This window comes from Lethenteron reissneri, chromosome 20 (genome assembly GCF_015708825.2).
Source record: "Lethenteron reissneri isolate LAM-NWPU_2019-01 chromosome 20, ASM1570882v1, whole genome shotgun sequence".
In the NCBI taxonomy this organism is placed as follows: Eukaryota; Metazoa; Chordata; class Hyperoartia; order Petromyzontiformes; family Petromyzontidae; genus Lethenteron; species Lethenteron reissneri.
This window is the reverse complement of record NC_083798.1, coordinates 7,278,554-7,297,341: the sequence shown is the minus strand read 5'-3', so window position 1 is coordinate 7,297,341 and position 18,788 is coordinate 7,278,554. Positions and strand designations below refer to the sequence as shown.

Genomic DNA, 18,788 nt, shown 5'->3' with positions numbered 1-18,788 from the left:
GCCAACCTTACCTCCGACCCCACGATTCTGACTCGCGACCCCTTGCCTCCACCCCTGGGTAGGATTTCCATGAAGCAGCGTATCTGGCGGATGAGCGGCAGGACCTGCTGACCGCCATCACCGAGTTCCTGGACTGCAGCATCGTGCTGCCTCCGTCGGAGCTCACAGACGAGGGTTTGCTGCGCTCCGTTGCCGCCTTCCAGCGCGACATGCTGCAGAAGCGGCGCGAGGAGGATGGGCGGCGCCACCCGCGGGAAGAAGCGCCTGTCCAGAGCATTAGTGGTGCGCTTGTGGGTGGCGGGGGGGGGGCTGTATGTGTGTGGGATGTGCATGGTACATGTAGGAGATCCATGCGGCACACTCCTAAGACGTGCGGAATGCACCGTCGACTTGTGTAACGTGTGGGACATGCACGAAACGTGTCGAGCGTGTGGATCGTGCGAGGTGCGAGCGAGACGTGTGAAGCATGTGTAAATATAGCAGTGAAATAGGCTGGTGTGAGTGTTTGTGCCAGATAGATTTTTACAACCTCGGACCGTGGTGGCTTGGTCAGAATCCTTCATCCAGCAATTAGATTGATCACGGCTGATGATGCATTCATGGCGCTGCGTGCTATGCTTCTGAGGCAGGCATGACTGTCCGCGTGCTTGGTCAGTGATGGCAGTGCAGAGCAATTTGACTGATCGGAGCGGGATGGAGGGTGGTGGTGGCGGCGGTGGCGGGCACCATCCTCACCGGGATGTGGAGGACCCCTTGCAGCGGACGGGGCGGCCGTTTGGCGGGGTGGTTCGTGACGCGCGGCGTCGCTACCCCTTCTACCCAAACGACATCAAGGACGCCGTGGACCCACAGTGCCTTGCGGCCGTCATCTTCATCTATTTTGCTGCCCTCTCCCCTGCCATCACCTTTGGTGGACTGCTGGGTATGTAAGAATGAGAGGGTGTTAAGAGGTGTGTGTGGTCGGGGGGGGTAACACAGCAGTTGAGTAGTGGATGCGTAGTGTTGAGCAGAAGTGTAAACATCACCACTGGAAGGACAAAGTGGCTGGGCTTGTTGCTGGTCACCCACCCTAGTATGCAGTGCCATCCTTAAAGGGCACTTCCTAAGAGCACTTGCCCCAGCAGTCTGACTTGTTATTTGGGGAAATCTGTCTTTGTACATCTGTGTGTGGGCATGTGATTGGTTCGGTGTATTTTTGTGCCTGTGTGCCAGGCAGAGATCTCCCAAGTTAGCTTATCAGGTAGGGTGGCATCTGTGTGTGAACTGCCCTGTGACATAACCACATGGGTTCTGCAGGATTTTACAGGTGGTCTCCCTATTTAATAGGGACTGTAATGATTGTAATTACTACCTGGGCGGCTCCTCCCTCAGTGTCCCAGGAAAGATCCTGGCAAGGATTAATCAATATTTTTTTTCCAGACATGCTGAGGAAACATTTGTGGAACTCTTCCAGTGAGGTTTCAGGCCCTTAGGCATCTTCCACAGATGCCTTATTCTTTGTCCCACTGCTACAGCAGAGGTGTAGGGAATATCAATGGGATCGGCATTGCTGGTGTATTTGTAATGACTCTTGAACAACAGGAACGGTAGAGGTGTCTTTATTGATTATTTAGGGCCCTTCAGGTAGATAACTTGGTCAGGGATGACACGCAAGTGGCAACGACAGTTAACCCTGGTTTCATGGCAGCCCCGAACCTTGGCTCTTGTCTCTTTTTGTTGCTGGCCCGGCCGTCACTCTGCCCCCAGCCAATGCCCCCTTTCTCAAACTCTCTAATCTGTTCCTGAACTTCCCAGATGGTTCCCCCTCAGTAATTACCTCTCCTGACCATGCGCTGTTCCTGAACCTGCACTGTTCCTGCAATGTCTCTACATATGCAGAACCACCTTTGCATAAGTAGCCAACCTTGCTAATTGAAGGTGTGGTGGTAAGACAAACTAAACGGCACAGTTTTAAATAAATTACCATTTAATTTGGATTTTTAAGTACATAGCGCCAGTGGCTTTTTAATAACGGAAGGACGAGCATTCCAGATGGCTGCAGAAGCACATCCGATTGTGTGCAATTCCCTCCGTTTGTTTGGTGGCTAGCCAAAAGCTGCTGCGACAAATTCAAGTTGTGGTTTCTGCTCCTTGGCATGGTTAGCAAACTATGGTGGTTCATTTGTGGCAAGCACTTTCTAAAGGGACAGGTGCATTGACCTGGTGAAGGCGTGTGATACTAACAGGCCTGGCAGGGCTCTTGGTTGTGCTCTGCCAGCAAGCCTTTTCACACTTCACAGTACACAGTTTGGCACAAGCACCTTGGTGACATCACCAGCACTGAGTGGCAAATCATGGTTGTTTGTATAACTGTGGTTTATAGCGAGGACCACTCAACCCTAAATGGGTAGCTGGGTTTCTGTCTGTAAATATCACTCAGGAGACAAAGGCAGCCTGGCCTGGTGGTAGCCCCCCACTCTCTAGTGTGCTATGCTGGTCTTCAGTAGGTGCTCTTGAACAGCACTTGCCCGAGTCTGTTAAGGCGACACAGTGGGTCTGTCTTTCTACTCTGTGTGCATCTTGGGAATGTCTATTGTGGGTATTTTACAGTATCCAGATACACTCCATTAATGGCATTTGTCCTTAATACCAACAATTGATATTTAAACTTGTCCTATATTTTTGAGAATTTTATTTTATTATTTTTTATTTTTATGATTTTATTTTTAATTTCCCTTCTACGTGACTTTACCGAAAGAACCAAGAAGATGAATCCCTGCAGTCACGAAAGCTTTAAATAGAAATTTGTCCTATATTGCTCATCATTCACATTGTATGGTGTTAATCTACATCATTGCTGGGAGAACTCAAATGAACAATACAAATCCTACTACCCCCATGTACACCGTAAAGTCTATAGAGTTGTCTGGGCTAAAACGCATTACACAAGAGTATTGTGGTGGGAGCATTTTTATAAAAATGTCCACACCACCTGTGTTGGTTCCACCTTGGTGTACACATTTTTGAAAAGCAGATGAATGAGTTTGCCTCCATTCGAATGTAGCCTCAACCAAGAGCCTGTGTATGAATGCATGTGTGCATATGTACGAGGTGTGGCCACATGGGTGCCTTTTGGCATACTTTATTTAAAAAGGCAGTTTAACAATTTCCCCCCCCCCCCCCCCCCCCATAAACCTTAGCAAACCAAAGTGATAAAGTATTTCATATTATTGTAGCAGTTACAAAACTACCAGACCTCCTGTAGTGGCAGCTGCCTAGCCCCTCACCCTCTGATGGAGTCTTAATGCAATCGGTACACCATTTTCCTCGTCCCAACACAGGCGAGAAGACACAAGGGCTCATCGGCGTGTCGGAGCTCATCATCTCCACCTCCATCCAGAGCATCTTCTTCGCCCTGCTCAGTGCCCAGCCGCTGCTCATTGTGGGCTTCTCGGGACCCCTCCTCGTCTTCGAAGAGGCCTTTTTCTCCGTACGTCTACTCCCCGGGGAGGTGGCAGTGTCATTGCCATCTCCTCCCTCCACCCGGTCCTGGCATTTAATTGGTGTTGGGAACATGAAGGGAAATTGGAGGCAAATGCACAGGTTCTGCTTGCCACCTCTCACCTTTGATCCCCATCCCAACGGTGGGCATCGTGGTAATTCGTTGCCTTGTAAACTATCGTTTACTTGTTCCGTTCGTTAAAATATGGTTTGCAGGACATGGCCTGGACACATGCAAGGTTTTGGTGAATATGACCGATTTTGCTTTGGATGTGGTAAAACTTATCCTGATCAACAAAAAATCAAATCCTGAATCCCCTCCCTGTTCTCGCCACATAGTTCTGCTGGTCCCAGGATGTGGAGTACCTGACAGGGCGGCTGTGGATCGGCTTCTGGCTCATCATTATCGTGCTGCTCACGGTCGCCTTTGAGGGCAGCTTCCTCGTCCGCTACATCTCACGCTTCACGCAGGAGATCTTCTCCATCCTCATCTCCATCATCTTCATCTACGAGACATTCTACAAGCTCTTCAAGGTCAGTGTGCAGGGTCGTTGGCAGCTGCTCCCACCGCAACATCGCGCCGACAAAATAAGAAGAGGGAAAGAGCGGCAACTTTGATCAACTGTCACTGTACTGGGCAGGGTGTGGGCTTGTGACGGGGGCAGTGGGGGGGGAAGGACTAACTGGGAGACATCTGTGGCTATAATTTGGAGGTCATGCCTGGAACAACAAGTCGTGTAATAATGCATAAATAAAGTTTGAATTGATCCATATGCTCAGTACAGAAAGTCATGTGCCTTAAAAATCAGCTGTTCACTGCATGTTTGCACCGTACCCAGCCAACCGTACTAATCAGGTGCAGTCATGTGTATAGCTACTGGTCAGGCAGGAGGGGAAGACCTTTCATGGTCTGGTTAATAACTTTCAGCTCTTCCCAATCCACTGCTGGGTGGCCTGCTAGTACCCGTCATTAGGTTTTATTTTGGACACCCCTAAAACTCATTTGGCAATGAAGGCTCATTTTTTTAAACGATGACCTGGTTACATAAGCGACGCTAGCTACTGTAAACAAGCCAAAAAAACTGTACATGGTCAAGTTCCAAAATTCAAGACTTGAAGAATGCGCCATACAAAATTTTTTTAGTTTGCACATACGTGAAAAGAAATCCGAGGTCCAAAATGTAATTTTAGAGTGGGACAAGGATGGCAAGTCTGTTACCTTAAAACGTCGTCAGCCTCGGTTATTCCAGGGATTAGGGGCTACCACACGCAAGCAATTTAACAGTTTTGTTCTCCCATGGAGGACGGAACAGGAACAGCGAGGAGCTTCATCCTGTCCAGAAAACATTTTAGGGGAAGGAAGTATTTGTCCTACATTGTGCATTCTCCTCATCCGTTTTGCGTCCGCTTCCCACACACCCCTGAAACAGGTGTTCAAAGAGCATCCCCTGCTGAAGACTTACCCTATAGGAGCCGATAGTGGAGTGTGGGGCAATGTGAGCATGGTCAATGGTTCGGCGATGGCGGCAAGGAACGGCACCGATGCGCCCACCAAGATGCCAAGCCAGCCCAACACTGCGTTGCTGTCTTTGGTGCTAATGTCCGGCACATTCTTCATCGCTTTTTTCCTACGCAAACTCAAGAACAGCCGCTTCCTTGCCGGAAAGGTACGGGAGCAAGAAACGTGCGCATTAACGCGCAGCAAATGAACGCATTTCGAACCCACACATACAATATTAAGTTCCTCATGTGAGACGGCTTTTGTTTTGAGAAAGATGTTTTACTTTGTTTGCTTTTGTCACATTGGCAACTCAGGTAATGAAATCGCCCTAATCTGTCAAGTTAAAATAAACCTGAAACCATTTCATTTATTAGGTATAACCCTGTGAGCCATGCGGCTCTCGACTCGGGTGCAACCGCAACAAAACAAAAAACATGAACAAGAAACATCTTAAAGCGACTATACGCAACTAGAAAAATCCTGGAAAAAAGCACCGTATTTCAACGCTGTGTGCAAAAAAATCCCAGTGGAATGCAAGTCAAACAATTCCTACCACACCAATCTGAAAACATACAAAAACAGATAACTTACACACAAACATGCACATTGACACTTCCGCACATACGTGCCACACTGTCGGCGATAACCGACAGTGACCAAAGTTCTGCACCGGTGCTGCAGGTGCGGCGGGTGATCGGGGACTTTGGAGTACCCATCGCGATCCTCATCATGGTGCTGGTCAACTACGCCATCCCTGGCACCTACACGCAGGTTCAGCCGCCCTCCTCCCCACAATGCTTGGCCTTCTGCTCCTTGGGCTTGGCCCTACCCTCACTCCCATTGTCCTTGACCGCACCGTGGCCTCGACTCTGGTACAGATGGCCACCGATCCATAAAGTTCCCATTATTTCAATGCACCATCAAACTACGGTGTAGTGTAGGCCTTTACTCACAGCGTCAAACTTGGCAGCGGGCTGTAAAGTCGACTCTGCGCCCCTCAGGGTGCCGTTTTGCACCCAATATTTTCTGTATGTGATGCATTCCACAAGCCTTGTTGTGTTGGTTGTACCACGTTTGATGCACAACTTTCCCAGTCACAACTTTACCATGTATAGATGTTTTTGGATTGTCCATGTTATTTGCTTTAAGCAGGTTTATCGTGTTAACTTGGTCCTCATGGAAACATGAGAAATGTGTGTCCATGGCTGCCTCTGGGAGTGCGGCTCCCTTCCACTCCAGACAGTTGGTGTCTCCAAGCCCTCTCTCCCCTCCGTTATGCTCTGAGCTCTCCTTTTATACACAGCCCCTGGCCATCCCTAGCCAATGGGAGAGCAGCTCCCCCCTAAACCATCGTTCCACCTGGCTGCCTACCTAATTGCACAAGTTTCCAGACCTTTGAAAAGCATAAATAAAAGTATAACCCGTAAAAACAAAGTTTTTCACTATAAATCCTTTATATGCGTGGCGGCTAGAGTCCTCTCGTCCTCTGGCTTGAGATGGCTGCCACCTATGGGTCAGATGATTGCATTGCACCGTTAAGCAATTGGTAATTAAATAAAATATTTTTGTCCTAAAAAGTGTAAAATTTTGGAAAAAAATTTTCACGAACATTAATTGTCACGCACAACGAGTCTGTGTGGAAAATGTCAGCTCGATTGGATCACGGGAAGTGGGTTAAAAAAACGACTGAAAGATTTGCACGGTCCTAAGCAAGCAAGCAAACTTTTTATAAAGGATTTAAAAACCAACGCAATTGTGAGCAAGAAATGCATCACCCTGCTGGGGAGATGAGTCATTCCCCCTCCACACGTGCAAGTCCTACAAATTGTCAACAAAGTGGTAATTCCACTTATTTGCGAGTGATCATCCACTTCACTTATACGTGCAAGTTAAGCTTATTATAGCCCAGTCACACTTAATTGGCTGCAGGAACGCATCTCGAACCAATGGGTGTTCTGACCACAAGACGATACTCAAGCATAGCAGTCGTCCCATTGTCAGCATGGTTAAAAGCCTGCCCTTGGAGTGGTAGCTGCACCATGTCACACTAAGCGTAAAACACTCCTATTTCTACTCATAACACATTGAATGCTTTGTTTTTTCATGGCCTCCTCTGGAGTTGTGGACCTTTGTCAAATGCCCCGTTTGTCCAGTCACTATTGTCTTGGCTGCATGCTCGATGGACGTGAGCAGCATAATTTGAAACGATTTTGAGAAACGTAGTTAATTTGTGTCAGAACAGTTTGCGCCGCAGCAGAAATCGTTTTGCAGCAACAGTCACGTTCTTCAGATGACCCAAAGTATTTAATATGAGCTAAATAAACAGGCTGGTCTGGAAGCCTTTGGAACATAGGGCTGCTGCCACTGTCAGATCGTATTTCCTATAGTGTTTGGTCTGGTAGCAGTTCAACATTACAAGTACGTCCTTATAATGGCTTGCCATGTTATGATGGCACTATAGAATATTTTTTTTTATTATTACATTGACATCAATACCGACACCACCCCAAATCTGATGCCGATGGCCACCACCCCGTTTTTACCGTTTGCGCGCGCAGAAGCTCGCGGTTCCAGACGGGTTCTCGGTGACGTCGCCCGACCAGCGCAGGTGGCTCGTGAATCCGCTGGGCATGCGATCGACCTTTCCCGTGTGGATGATGTTCGCGTGCGTGGTGCCAGCGGCGCTCGTCTTCATCCTCATCTTCATGGAGACGCAGATCACCACGTGAGTCCGCCCAAAAATAAATAAATAAAACTTATCACAGGAATCCAACCAAGCTGTGTGTGTACTCTATCCGGAAACTTCAGTTTCACAAACCAGCTAGACCTCCTTGACTGAATCAAGGTGCAGAGGATGCCTGGAATTTTGTAAAAGAATATGGCAAGCAACTTGTAAGTTCATTAAAAGGATGCTGCAAGAAAGCATTGTAGATGCATTCGGGAAGAGGTTGTTATGAATGGGACACGTGTGCAGGATGGAGGTGTGGGCAGCTTACCGAGACAGGCACTGGAATGGCATGCGTATGTTGGTGACAAAGAATGAACACGTAGGCTTTCGCGACCATATCATCCATAGGAGTTTTTTTGGGGTTAGATCGTGTAAATATATAAATGTGTCGTTAAACCCGCCACCACCCGACACAGCCAACTAGTAAGGGTTGTCACGTCAATGTTGTGGCTTGGATCTCCAACACACTGGTGTGGAATGAAGGAAGCAGTGGCGTGGTGTGGTTGCATCACTGACATTTAGCACGATCGCCTCCTTACTCTTTCAGCTGCAATGCTGATCCTAATTCCTGCTGTCACCGGTAATCCTAAACCTCAGTGCTGGGATAATTGCCAACTCTTAAGATACATTTTTTTTAACACTGTTTATTTTAACCTTGAAACTTGCAATGCTATTTTTTTGCTCCAGTGACCTTAGCTTCAACTCTAATTAATAATAATATTCTGATTGTGCCGAGAACATTAATCCACAGTGCATCGACTGTTGCTGCAGCCCCAATTTTATTTATAGGTCAAAAATAAATCGATAACAAATGGGAAGCAATTTATTTATCACCAGTTTTTTTTATTCAATAATACTGTCAGAAAACAATAACTCTGCTGCCATGCATTATGGACATCTATAAGATTCCACTGCGCCACCACTCCACCTATCCTATACATCTGTAAAATGCCTCCAAGGGTTGCACATCCAAGAACTGTGTTAGGAATTGCACATTTTTAAAAATAAAGTAAATAATGATGATGTTATTACCCGAGTTTTTAGCATCCCGGCTCCCGAGTTGTACTTGGTGAACTCGTTCCACTTCGGCAGCACAGAAGCCAAAAATTATCACTAATTTTAGTTAACTTTTCACACTGACAGAGGTTTTCCCTCCATGTGACAGGCAGGGGCAGGAGGAACACCCACACCGCTCCACTTGCGGCGGAAGGGGCAGTCCCCACACTCCCCCCACACGCGACTTTCTGTCCAGACAACGGTGTCACGAAACACCTCGATAATGCCATTACATTCCACCACATTTCACCACAATGTAAGCTTGCTATTCTGGCTATTATTATCGCTCAAGGCTAAGGTTTCATAGAAAGTTTCAGTTTGCCAGCAGGGGGCGTATTTTTTCAGTGTGGTTTTACCAAATTAAATTTTGGCAAATTTATTTGGAACGTGACACCAGCGTATGTGACCAAACTTTTTCTCGTATAACATCACGGGATCCGCAATGTCGACTGTGTGGCGGACGGCGCCTAGTTTTGGTAAATACCCCCCGCAGTATGAACCAGCGCGGGCGCTCGGCTCAAGCCACAAACATCTGTAACAAGTGGCGTGCCACTCACTGGCCAAATGGTGATCGTGAATGATCGTCGCTCGTACCTCCACCCCCCCCCCCCCACCCTCTTTGGACACCGCAGGCTGATCGTGAGCAAGAGCGAGCGTCGTCTCGTCAAGGGCTCGGGCTTCCACCTCGACCTACTGCTCATCGTGCTCATGGGCGGCGCGAGCGCGCTGTTCGGCGTGCCCTGGCTCACGGCTGCCACGGTGCGCTCCGTCACGCACGTCAACGCGCTCACCGTCATGAGCAAGGCGACGGCGCCCGGGGAAAAGCCGCGCATCGAGTGCGTCAAGGAGCAGCGTGCAACGGGGCTCCTGGTGGCTGTGCTCATCGGTGAGCAGTCACGTGGGCACGTGATCTACATTGCACACCTTTGATGAGGGGGGGGGGGTCTTCTTCATTGGAAGACTTAACCATCCATTTTGATGAGTTTCGTGCAGGGCTTGAGATGGGGAATGGTGATGATACTGATGCCTGCGAAATTAGTGGTGTCCTGGAAATACTTGGTAACCCACGACAGTTGTTTTCCCAGAAAGTAGCGCTTTGTTGAGAGTTGGCAGATTAATTAATGGAGCGAGTTCATTTTGCGGTCATCCGTGGGGTGGCGATCAGTGGTCCAAATGGGCCGGTCGACAACGGCACGCTGCTGCGGCACTTCTCGTAACACAAAACATGTTCACCGGGACACAAATCAGAATGTTTGAACCTCATGCAACGCTCGTAATATGGAAGATAAACCGCAGATAACATGAGCTGCGAGACAAATAGGGTTCAGACCAGGACACTCATAAAGTTTCAATTTTGACCACTCGTGACGATACACTACAGTACTATCAATCAAACATATGTTTGTTATGCTTTCCGACGAACCTAGAATGAGTTCTCTAAAAACACATCTGTGTTGTTGGATAATTATCGAATTTTTCCACGACAACCCCCCATTGACGACGAAATGGCCACGTGGCCGATTGTAACAACTGACGAGCCGTGGCTGGCGCCGCTGCCCCCCGCAGGCCTCTCGGTGGTGCTGGGGGAAGTGCTCAGGAGGATTCCGCTCGCCGTGCTCTTCGGGATCTTCCTCTACATGGGCGTTACGTCGGTCAATGGCATCCAGATGTACGACCGGCTGCTGCTCGCGTTCATGCCGGCGAAGCATCACCCGGACTCGGCCTACGCCTCCAAGGTCTGCGCGCTACTGAACTCCGAACTCAGACACCGAACTCAAACCCTGCTGCAACTCCCGAGTAATCGGACACTGAGGTCCAACCCTTTCCCACGGAATCAGAATGAAAACTAAACGAAAATAACTTTATCGGTATGTCTTCAAGTTAGAAAGGCGTATCGAGGCACCCACAAGGCCGTGCGGGAGAGCGTGTGGCACAGTTAGGCACCAGTTATCATAGAGTGCGGTCGTGCCGCTACAGTTCTTTCCTGCGAGTGCAATGTCTTTTAAAACAACGGCGCTCCGCTTTTCTCAATAAAATTAACGCAAACCGCTTGTGCGAAATTCGGTGTCGATCATCACCCTTCTAGCACTGTACCCTGCCCCAGTCCCCTTGGCACATGCGATGTCCTTTTATAGACTGTTAATGAAAATCCTATCCCCCACCCGAGCCGTAACTCTCTGCCTGAAACAATCAAGGTCAAGTCCTCCTCCATAATAACCAAACCCGCAGCTCTCAACCACGCGACTCGCGAACCCCTGACCCCCCCCCACCCCCTGACCACCGCCGCCTTTGTCGCCGCAGGTAAAGACGTGGCGCATGAACATGTACACGGCGATCCAGTTCGTGTGCCTCGCGCTGCTCTGGGTCGTCATGTCGACGGCCGCCTCCCTCGCCTTCCCCTTCGTGCTCATCCTCACCGTGCCTCTCCGCCACTTCCTGCTGCCGCGCATCTTCACGGCGCACGAGCTGCGCTGCGTGAGTGGTCCGCCGGCCGTCGCGCCGCCACGCGGGGACGAGAGGGTGGCACGGCGAGGTCGGGTCGTTGCACCTCGTGGGCGCTCGCCATCGCCGCAGTGTGGTTGCGTCGTGTCGTGCTCGTAATTCAGTGGCACAGGCGGTGGGGGTTTGTGCATCGCTTCTGAACTGGCCGACGAACTCGCTGGGCTAGTTCACGACTTGGCTTTCATTATGGTGCCAAGTGGACGTCTCAATTGTCGCGGTGCGCGCGTGCATGCTCCGACTGTTTGCGATTTCTCTCTCGCGCCCCCAGTTTCTCCCCACCACGTGTAAAAGTACTGAAGTCGGCCGTGCATCCCAAACAAGACGATGGTGACATAGTTTTGATGATCCGATGAGGCCGAGCAGAGTAATGAATTCAGTTAAAATATAACTTGCGCCATGCAAGAGATATGCGCTCATGATGCGTGCATGCATAGACAAGAGTGCGATGCACACAAAAAGACAAACGTCCCCTGTATAGCCTTAACAGCCTGATGGGGAGACCCAGGACCAGTTCAGACAATCTTACTGGTGTTGGCTGCGAGCGGAATTCGACCTCGCATTGTTGGGTTAGTAGTGTAGCGCTCCAACCACCATGCTACCGCTGCCTTCAGTGCACACATGGACACACGCTGATGTGAATGAGACGTGCATACAGGACCCTGCACAAAATACATTGTGAATGCTTGGTGAGGATAAACTCACAAAATTAAGATGATTATTTAATGTCTTGTAAGTAATTTACAGCTCTTTGTCAATCCATTGCTGGATGAAGGCCTCCCCCACAGCAGCTCAAGTCATGGAAGGGGGTGGTTATTTTACCATACTTCACCATTCTGGAGAGTTTGGGTTAGTTAATTGGGACCGATTTAGATTTAACTCCCCACTGATGAATTGAATGGAGGGCGGCGCCAGGCTTAATTGCGCAATACGGTAACCACGAGGTCACCACGGCTCTGGCGCACAGTACACGTTGCCACGTAAAGAGTTCAAATGGAGATGAGATGGGCTCACTGGCCGGTGCGTAAGCTCCTCTCCGTGACGTCCGTCCATGGTGCGGACAGGCGTAGTGGGTGATGCCGTTGTGTTTTGTTTTGGGGGGCAGCTGGACTCTGCCGACGCGGAGCCTCACGTGGACGAGGACGATTGGCAGGACGAGTACGCCGAGGTGCTCATGCCCGTGTGAGCAGCAGCAGCAGCAGCGGCGGCCGCCACCGTCGCTTCCACCTCGACCGCTGCTGCCGCCGACTGCTCCACCCAACGCCACTGGACGAAAGCACCGGGGCTTCCTCACTGCCGTCTCTGGGACACCAGCAGAATCAGCTGCTCGTTCGGCTTTCCGAGCGTGGAGAGAAGACAGGGCGAGCTCCTCTTGAGGAGCACGTGGACCAGAGAGGACGAGACGTGGAATGTTGCTGCTTGAGGGAGCGGACATAGAGAGCCGCTCTCGCCAGACCTATATATATATACACACACACAAGTCTGTATCTCGCTTTAATGAAGAGCTTTAAAAGAAGAAAGGTTTCAAAAAATATATCAGGAGCCAATCATTTGGTGCGTTGGGCGCTGAGCGTGCACGCAGTTTCAAGTGCTGGGCACGTTCAAGTGAGCGCGCGCCCATCGCCACAATGTGTGCACCCGGGCTCACGCGTTACTTTGTTGGTGCTCTTGACACTGCTGCTCGGCTTAATGCTCGCTCGTAGAATAGCAGTCGCGTGTCTCTTCAGAGACAAAGCTGTCATCGCAGGCATTTGCCCTCTGGTGGCGACCTTCGTTTGCCCGATGCTCTTAAGCTACATTTCAAAAAAACTTAACTGCGGTATTTGCACATTGCAGTTTCTTAAAACCAAAAAAAAAAATCAAACCTCGACTATCATGTTTTGCCCTTTAAAAGAAAGTATGGCTTTTAAAGAAAAAGTTACAACTATTTTATATCACTGGGGGAGTCAATCCCTGCTGTGGACCACGAACAGGGGCAGATTTGGACCATTTCAGATTTGGAACATTTCGGTGCAAAGATCGCTGCGTGCGGCATGCGTGCATCCTGTGTGTGGCAAATTTGTGCACGTGCACGCACGTTTTAAGTGATAGGTGGTGGGGTAGGGCTCCACTGTGCTTTGGAAAAGTGCTGTGTGAGCCGCCTTTGGTGAATGTGGACAGCTGTTACCGTCTAAGGGTGCTTGATGTGTTTGTGCCCAAGTATGCGTGCGTGTCGATATGATCTGCCTGCGTTGGTTAACTTTTTCGCGATACGTTTTTAATGAGGATAGCGGTAGAGAGATCCCCTTCCTGCCGAACTACGCGTCACAGGGTCAATTGGTACTCGGGAGCAAAGCATTCTGGCGCGACTTTGCACACTTTGCACTGTGCAGTCTTCGTGACAGACCACGGACGGTTGTGTAGCGAGTGTTTTGAGTGTGACCACGAAGTGGTTTGCGTGTAATAGGTGTACAAAATCGCGGTGTGCTCACTTTCGCAGCTCCATGTAAGATGGTGTTTTGTTCAACGTCGAACCGCTCGGCACTCTGGATCATCTCCGGCCGTGTCTCATCCGGCGATCCTCCGAGCGGCCGTAAAAATCGCACAACCGAGCGAGCAAAGCGAGCCGATTGGATGGTTGTTGCCGGCTTGGCAAGACTTGCTTTAAAAAATACACTTGGGCATTGTCCCACCCCCCTTGACACCACCCCCATCCCCACCGTCAGCAATAGCCGATGGCTTTCTAGGATTAGGAATTAGAAGTGGAGTGAGGAATCCCTTCTGTGCATGCGTGTAATATTCGAGGAATCTGGGTATGAGTGGCGCTACAGCTGTGTCTGCAACTCTCATTTCACACCCACCGTGCTGCTGCTGCTCTCTGGCTATTTTTTAGGGGGGGTTGGGGGCGTTGGTGCTGGGAAAAAAAAGTACTCTTATTTTGTTTATCCAAAAATATTATGGATGTCGGCAAACATTGGCAAAGCATTGCAGTACAATCATGTGTTTAGATGTTCGTAAGCTTCGTGATTTCTCAGAAGGAAGCCTGTTGATGTATGTGTATTATGCCCTGATGAGAATTTGACTTCAAAGCAAACATGTCTGTTTTTCGGGGGAAATTTGGTTTTCGATTGACACTGTAACCTATAACTGAAAAGAAAACCTAGGGCCTGATTTATATTATGCTGCTTGGTCAACTATTTTGTCACTGAGCTACCTTATTTCTTCTGTTTAGATTTTAAAATGTACGGTGACTGCTGCTTATAGCTTCAAAAAAGTCGAATGCAGGTTGCTTGTGACTTGGGACTTGACGGTGGGAATTAGCGTCTCACGTAACGAGACTGTGCTGATATTTAAGTTGAGTTGAGCTTCATGGGGATGAGGCTCGCCAGCATTGTATGCACCTATGTTGAACTTCTTTCGCACCGTACGTAGCCAACCGTGCAAATCGGAGGTGCGGGGGAAGGACAAGAAAGCATTGTGGCTGCTGTAGGAAGGCTTGGACGATCGCTGTAATAAAATATCAGAGGCTGTAACAGGTGACCGTCTATTGACACATTAAGCGGGGTGCTCAAAGTATTCTATTTATTTCCACGTCCTATCAGTAGGTGCATTCCTTTTTTTGTAAAATAGGTTTTAAGTTAAACTATACCAGTGCCAACAAGATGTTTTTTGTCAGTTAAACTGACTGCGTTCAGGGTTTCGATTGGATTGCGTGAATCCGCTGTCCTTTTTAAGCAAATGCGCGTTTAGCACGTGTAGTTGAAGGTTGTGGAAACATCGGTCGTCCAAGCCCGTGCCGTGCCCCGCGCAGTCGACAACTATGGATGTGTTCCGTCTCCCATGTTGGACGAGAACAAAGGAGCACAACGGGTCCATTGCTGGCCTGTGTCGGCCTGTGTCGGATCGCAATTGTTCCATGCAATCGTGTGAACCCATGGAGCCAAATCGGAGAGTGCCCGCGGGTATCACGACGGAATTATGGCAAGGACGTGCCTCAGTAGGCGTTGAAAATTTGAATCGGTGTCGGAGTGCGGACCGCGTGGACGAGGTCCCTCTTAAGACGGGGGTGGGGAACCTTTTCCTTACCGAGGGAGGGCCGAATTTGACTTTGAAAACAACTTTGGCCGGCAACTACACATTAACACGCACTTAAGAGCTATCCAAAAATAACACGTAAAATAAATGTGCGTGTCTACCGAGTAGAAAAAGGGCCGTTGCAGTGACAGACATGACTAGGCATTCTAAAATTAGAAACGAAGTGTTGCCAGCTCCAATATTCCCCTCTGGCACTTGATTAGTGCAGCTAAGGTGCTTGTGGCGCCTGATATCTCTCATTTGCAGACAATTCCGTGTAGCTGCAGACCGTATGAAATAAACCCGGGCGGTATCGTTCGCGCGGGCTGTCGGTTCCTCACCCCGCTCTCAGTCAAAGACTGGCTTGTGACGTATAAACTTTGAAAACCACTTTGTTGAAATGGCAGCGTTAACCATTAGCTTGTTTTGTCCAATAGGTGTTGATTATTTGAATGCTGGTTTTAAGGAAACAAATTATGTTTTGAATAATGATAGGAGAGGTGTAAACAAAACAGTGTACCTCTAAAAAAAATCTATACCACTTAAGACCAAGGCAGTTATACTTAAAATTAATAAATGATATTCAAGATGCACTAAATGAGGGTAAGATGAAGATGTATATATTTTTTGTAACCAAACATGGCAATTATGTTTGGATTGTAGGGGAGTAACGTTTCTTCATCGCCACCTCCAATTCCCCGTAGATTCTATGAATTGCCGCGATTTGGAATCGTGAATGTGTTCCACAATCCTCTCTTTCACTTTGCGGTGTATGCCGTGGCCTCTAATGGATGCAGGGATCAAGTGGAACTGCAGTACGTAAGAATATAATAAAGCAGAGATTATCACACACACGACTCGACGCATGTATTGTAAGCGTACATAATTATCTTAACCAATCAATCGGCGCATCGTTACACCTCTAGTTAATATTAGCAGTGGCTGTGATTGTGGGTGCGTAATGAACGGGTTAGAGCGAAGCCTGGTGACAGGTCTTATTCTCGTGTTGATGTTCTGGTGTTTCAAGAGTCCCTGTACGCTGTGCTGTAATTCACCGGGCTCAACATTGCGTTGTCATGTCAAGTATGAATGCACATGTTTAGCGCTGTTAAATTGTATATTCTTATACTGGTATGACCAAATAGGAAGAAAAAAAATGCACCCATTGCAATTCCAGTCCGGCTGCTGCTGTGTCAATGCGCGTGGGGCCAATTGTGCAGTTGTGATACCAGCTCAAGTTCACGGATGGTGCTGGGTGTTCTGCCGCATCGTTTTCGGTGTACATTGATGAGCTCTACACTGGCACGAGCTCAACATCACGTGGCTCTCAAGTAGAGTGGACTAATCCCGCCCAACTGTGGCGATTCAATGCATTGCCACGATTAAGTGGTGCAGTACGATTCAAGAATGTATTCATTTAACATTACGGTGAATGGTTAACACCTCCAGTGGCTGACCTCAGGGGTGACTTGACCCCTTTACACACGACATTTTAGGAATAAAAAAAAACCCATCGATTTCTTACACACCCGATTTCGATGTACACATCGCGAGCCCCAAGAGTCGATAAAGATCGGTGAATCGATGCATCAATCCACCCCTGCTCTGAAGCGGTTCAAATCATCTTGGCTTGCATGCACAGCGTGTATTTCTGGGACCAGTGGTCACAGTGCAAAGCTGTGTGGTGTGCACTAACTACAACTCATGGATGTACGTGACACACGTGTACTCGCGTCTTTCATAAGTTATTCATCAAAGATTGCTGGCTTCTCTGCAGTAATAATGCTCCGGATAAAAAAAAGACCCATACAATTGATGAGGCGTTTGGACAATGTTTCTGGGATTTTAATTAGCCAGACGTGCTGGTGTGTACGCCTGTGATACAGCGCTTTGGAGTTGGTGGCCAAGATCCGACGGTAACACATTTTAAAATGTATTTAAGTAGTGAGGACATTTCTAAGTCTCTGTAAGTAATGTCTCCTAATACTCCTTGAAAATCGAAACAATGTTCGGTTGCTGATTGTAAACGCCCTAACTCGTAACAATTGTGGTCAATAGGACTGGAATTGCGTTACGTTTGGTTCGTTGGTAGTGTTTTAACACCGGAATGAGCTGTGGTAGTTGAACACAAGGTGGCGATATTGGTGCAAGTTACCAGGGTGGCGCGCTGAAATAGTCTCGAATCGACACATTAAAACAATAATAATGCGGTGCAGATATTTGTCAGTCCAGTGCAGCGTGAAGACCTCTTCACGCCGTATTGTCACGAGGGTTGGTTTAGCCACAAATCATCACGATGGTCAACGCGGGTCGGTGAAGATGGGGCCCAGGAGCGGTTCAGATGTTAGCCGTGGCCTGGAATGGAACTCGGGAAGCAGATGTCCATGGCCACCCGTTTTCCCTTCACGCAAAGTCACCATTAGCCATAATCCACTGCTGGATGAAGGCCTCTCCAGGCTGCTGCGATCTCGCGAACCTATAGTGTAATCGTACACCTAGCACGTGCCCGTGAGCTGATGATAATCGCTCCATCTCCTCTGTTGACGAATTCACGATCACGTTCCATTCCGTGGGTGTCACGAACACAGTTTAAAAACAAACGTAGGCTGCCTCCCTGAAAACAAAAAAACAACTAATCATTGAAATTCTTTATGTAATACGTAGTTACGTGCAGAATGAAATCTACAACATTTGCTTCCAGACTGGTCGTGCCGCCTTTAATTTGGAAAAAAAAAAACAACGGACGCCGGTTTAGGCAACCTCGCTTTTCGAGCCAGAGGTCTGGCAAAGAGGCACTTCTCGTCCCATGATCTCATCATGAGGCCATGTGGACAAACCGTAGAAGAATAGAACGAACTATTGGCCGGTGAAAGTGGATGGCGGGGGCTGGGTGTGAGAACGGGAGACGCTCTTCACAAAGAGCTGTAGATTATTGTAATGACCTGCCCACAAGTAACTGCACACGCAAGATTCCATCTTAGGAAATTGCTTGGATAGGTTCTTATAGCAACGGGCCCTGGGTACACAGTCTGCAGTGGGGGGTGCCGGCTGGCTGCATTATACGGTGTGTACCTTTAGGGGCCACGGCGGTGAACGTTTAAAAAAATGTTTTTTTTGGCGCCGTGTCCGTGCTTGGGCTTGCAAGGACAAACCTCTACACAGTTCCGTGCCTCTTACGTATATAAGCGTGCACTATAATCCACACTATGTAAAGTATTTGAACATTTTGCGTCGAAAGTTGAGTGCCACCAACTCTCCACTGAAAAATAAACTGCCACTGGTGTTGAGCAGGGTCCAAAGCAAGAATTCGCCGATAAGCAAATCGCCCCGGAATGCGCCCGATGCTCATAACATCTAGGGAAGCGAAGCGGATTTCGGCGTGGATAGTGCTTCAATGGGTAACCACCGTGCAATAAATGTTGTTAGAGGCTCTGGGACTCCGTGGTGGGCAGCAGAGGACACTGCCGAAAA

General features: G+C 48.7%; 1 protein-coding gene across 1 annotated transcript in view; it reads left to right on the top strand.

Moving 5' to 3' along the window:
- Window positions 1-16,167, top strand: part of LOC133344671 (anion exchange protein 2-like) — a 68,492-nt gene extending 52,325 nt beyond the window's left edge. The window contains exons 15-25 of the mRNA XM_061554724.1: window positions 63-282; window positions 656-922; window positions 3,321-3,469; window positions 3,820-4,014; window positions 4,911-5,147; window positions 5,663-5,752; window positions 7,540-7,706; window positions 9,398-9,651; window positions 10,332-10,501; window positions 11,067-11,240; window positions 12,370-16,167. Of these exons, the coding sequence (XP_061410708.1) occupies window positions 63-282; window positions 656-922; window positions 3,321-3,469; window positions 3,820-4,014; window positions 4,911-5,147; window positions 5,663-5,752; window positions 7,540-7,706; window positions 9,398-9,651; window positions 10,332-10,501; window positions 11,067-11,240; window positions 12,370-12,450 (2,004 nt within the window). The 3' untranslated portion in view covers window positions 12,451-16,167. The remainder of the gene's footprint in view (window positions 1-62; window positions 283-655; window positions 923-3,320; window positions 3,470-3,819; window positions 4,015-4,910; window positions 5,148-5,662; window positions 5,753-7,539; window positions 7,707-9,397; window positions 9,652-10,331; window positions 10,502-11,066; window positions 11,241-12,369) is intronic.
- Window positions 16,168-18,788: the final 2,621 nt, after the last annotated feature.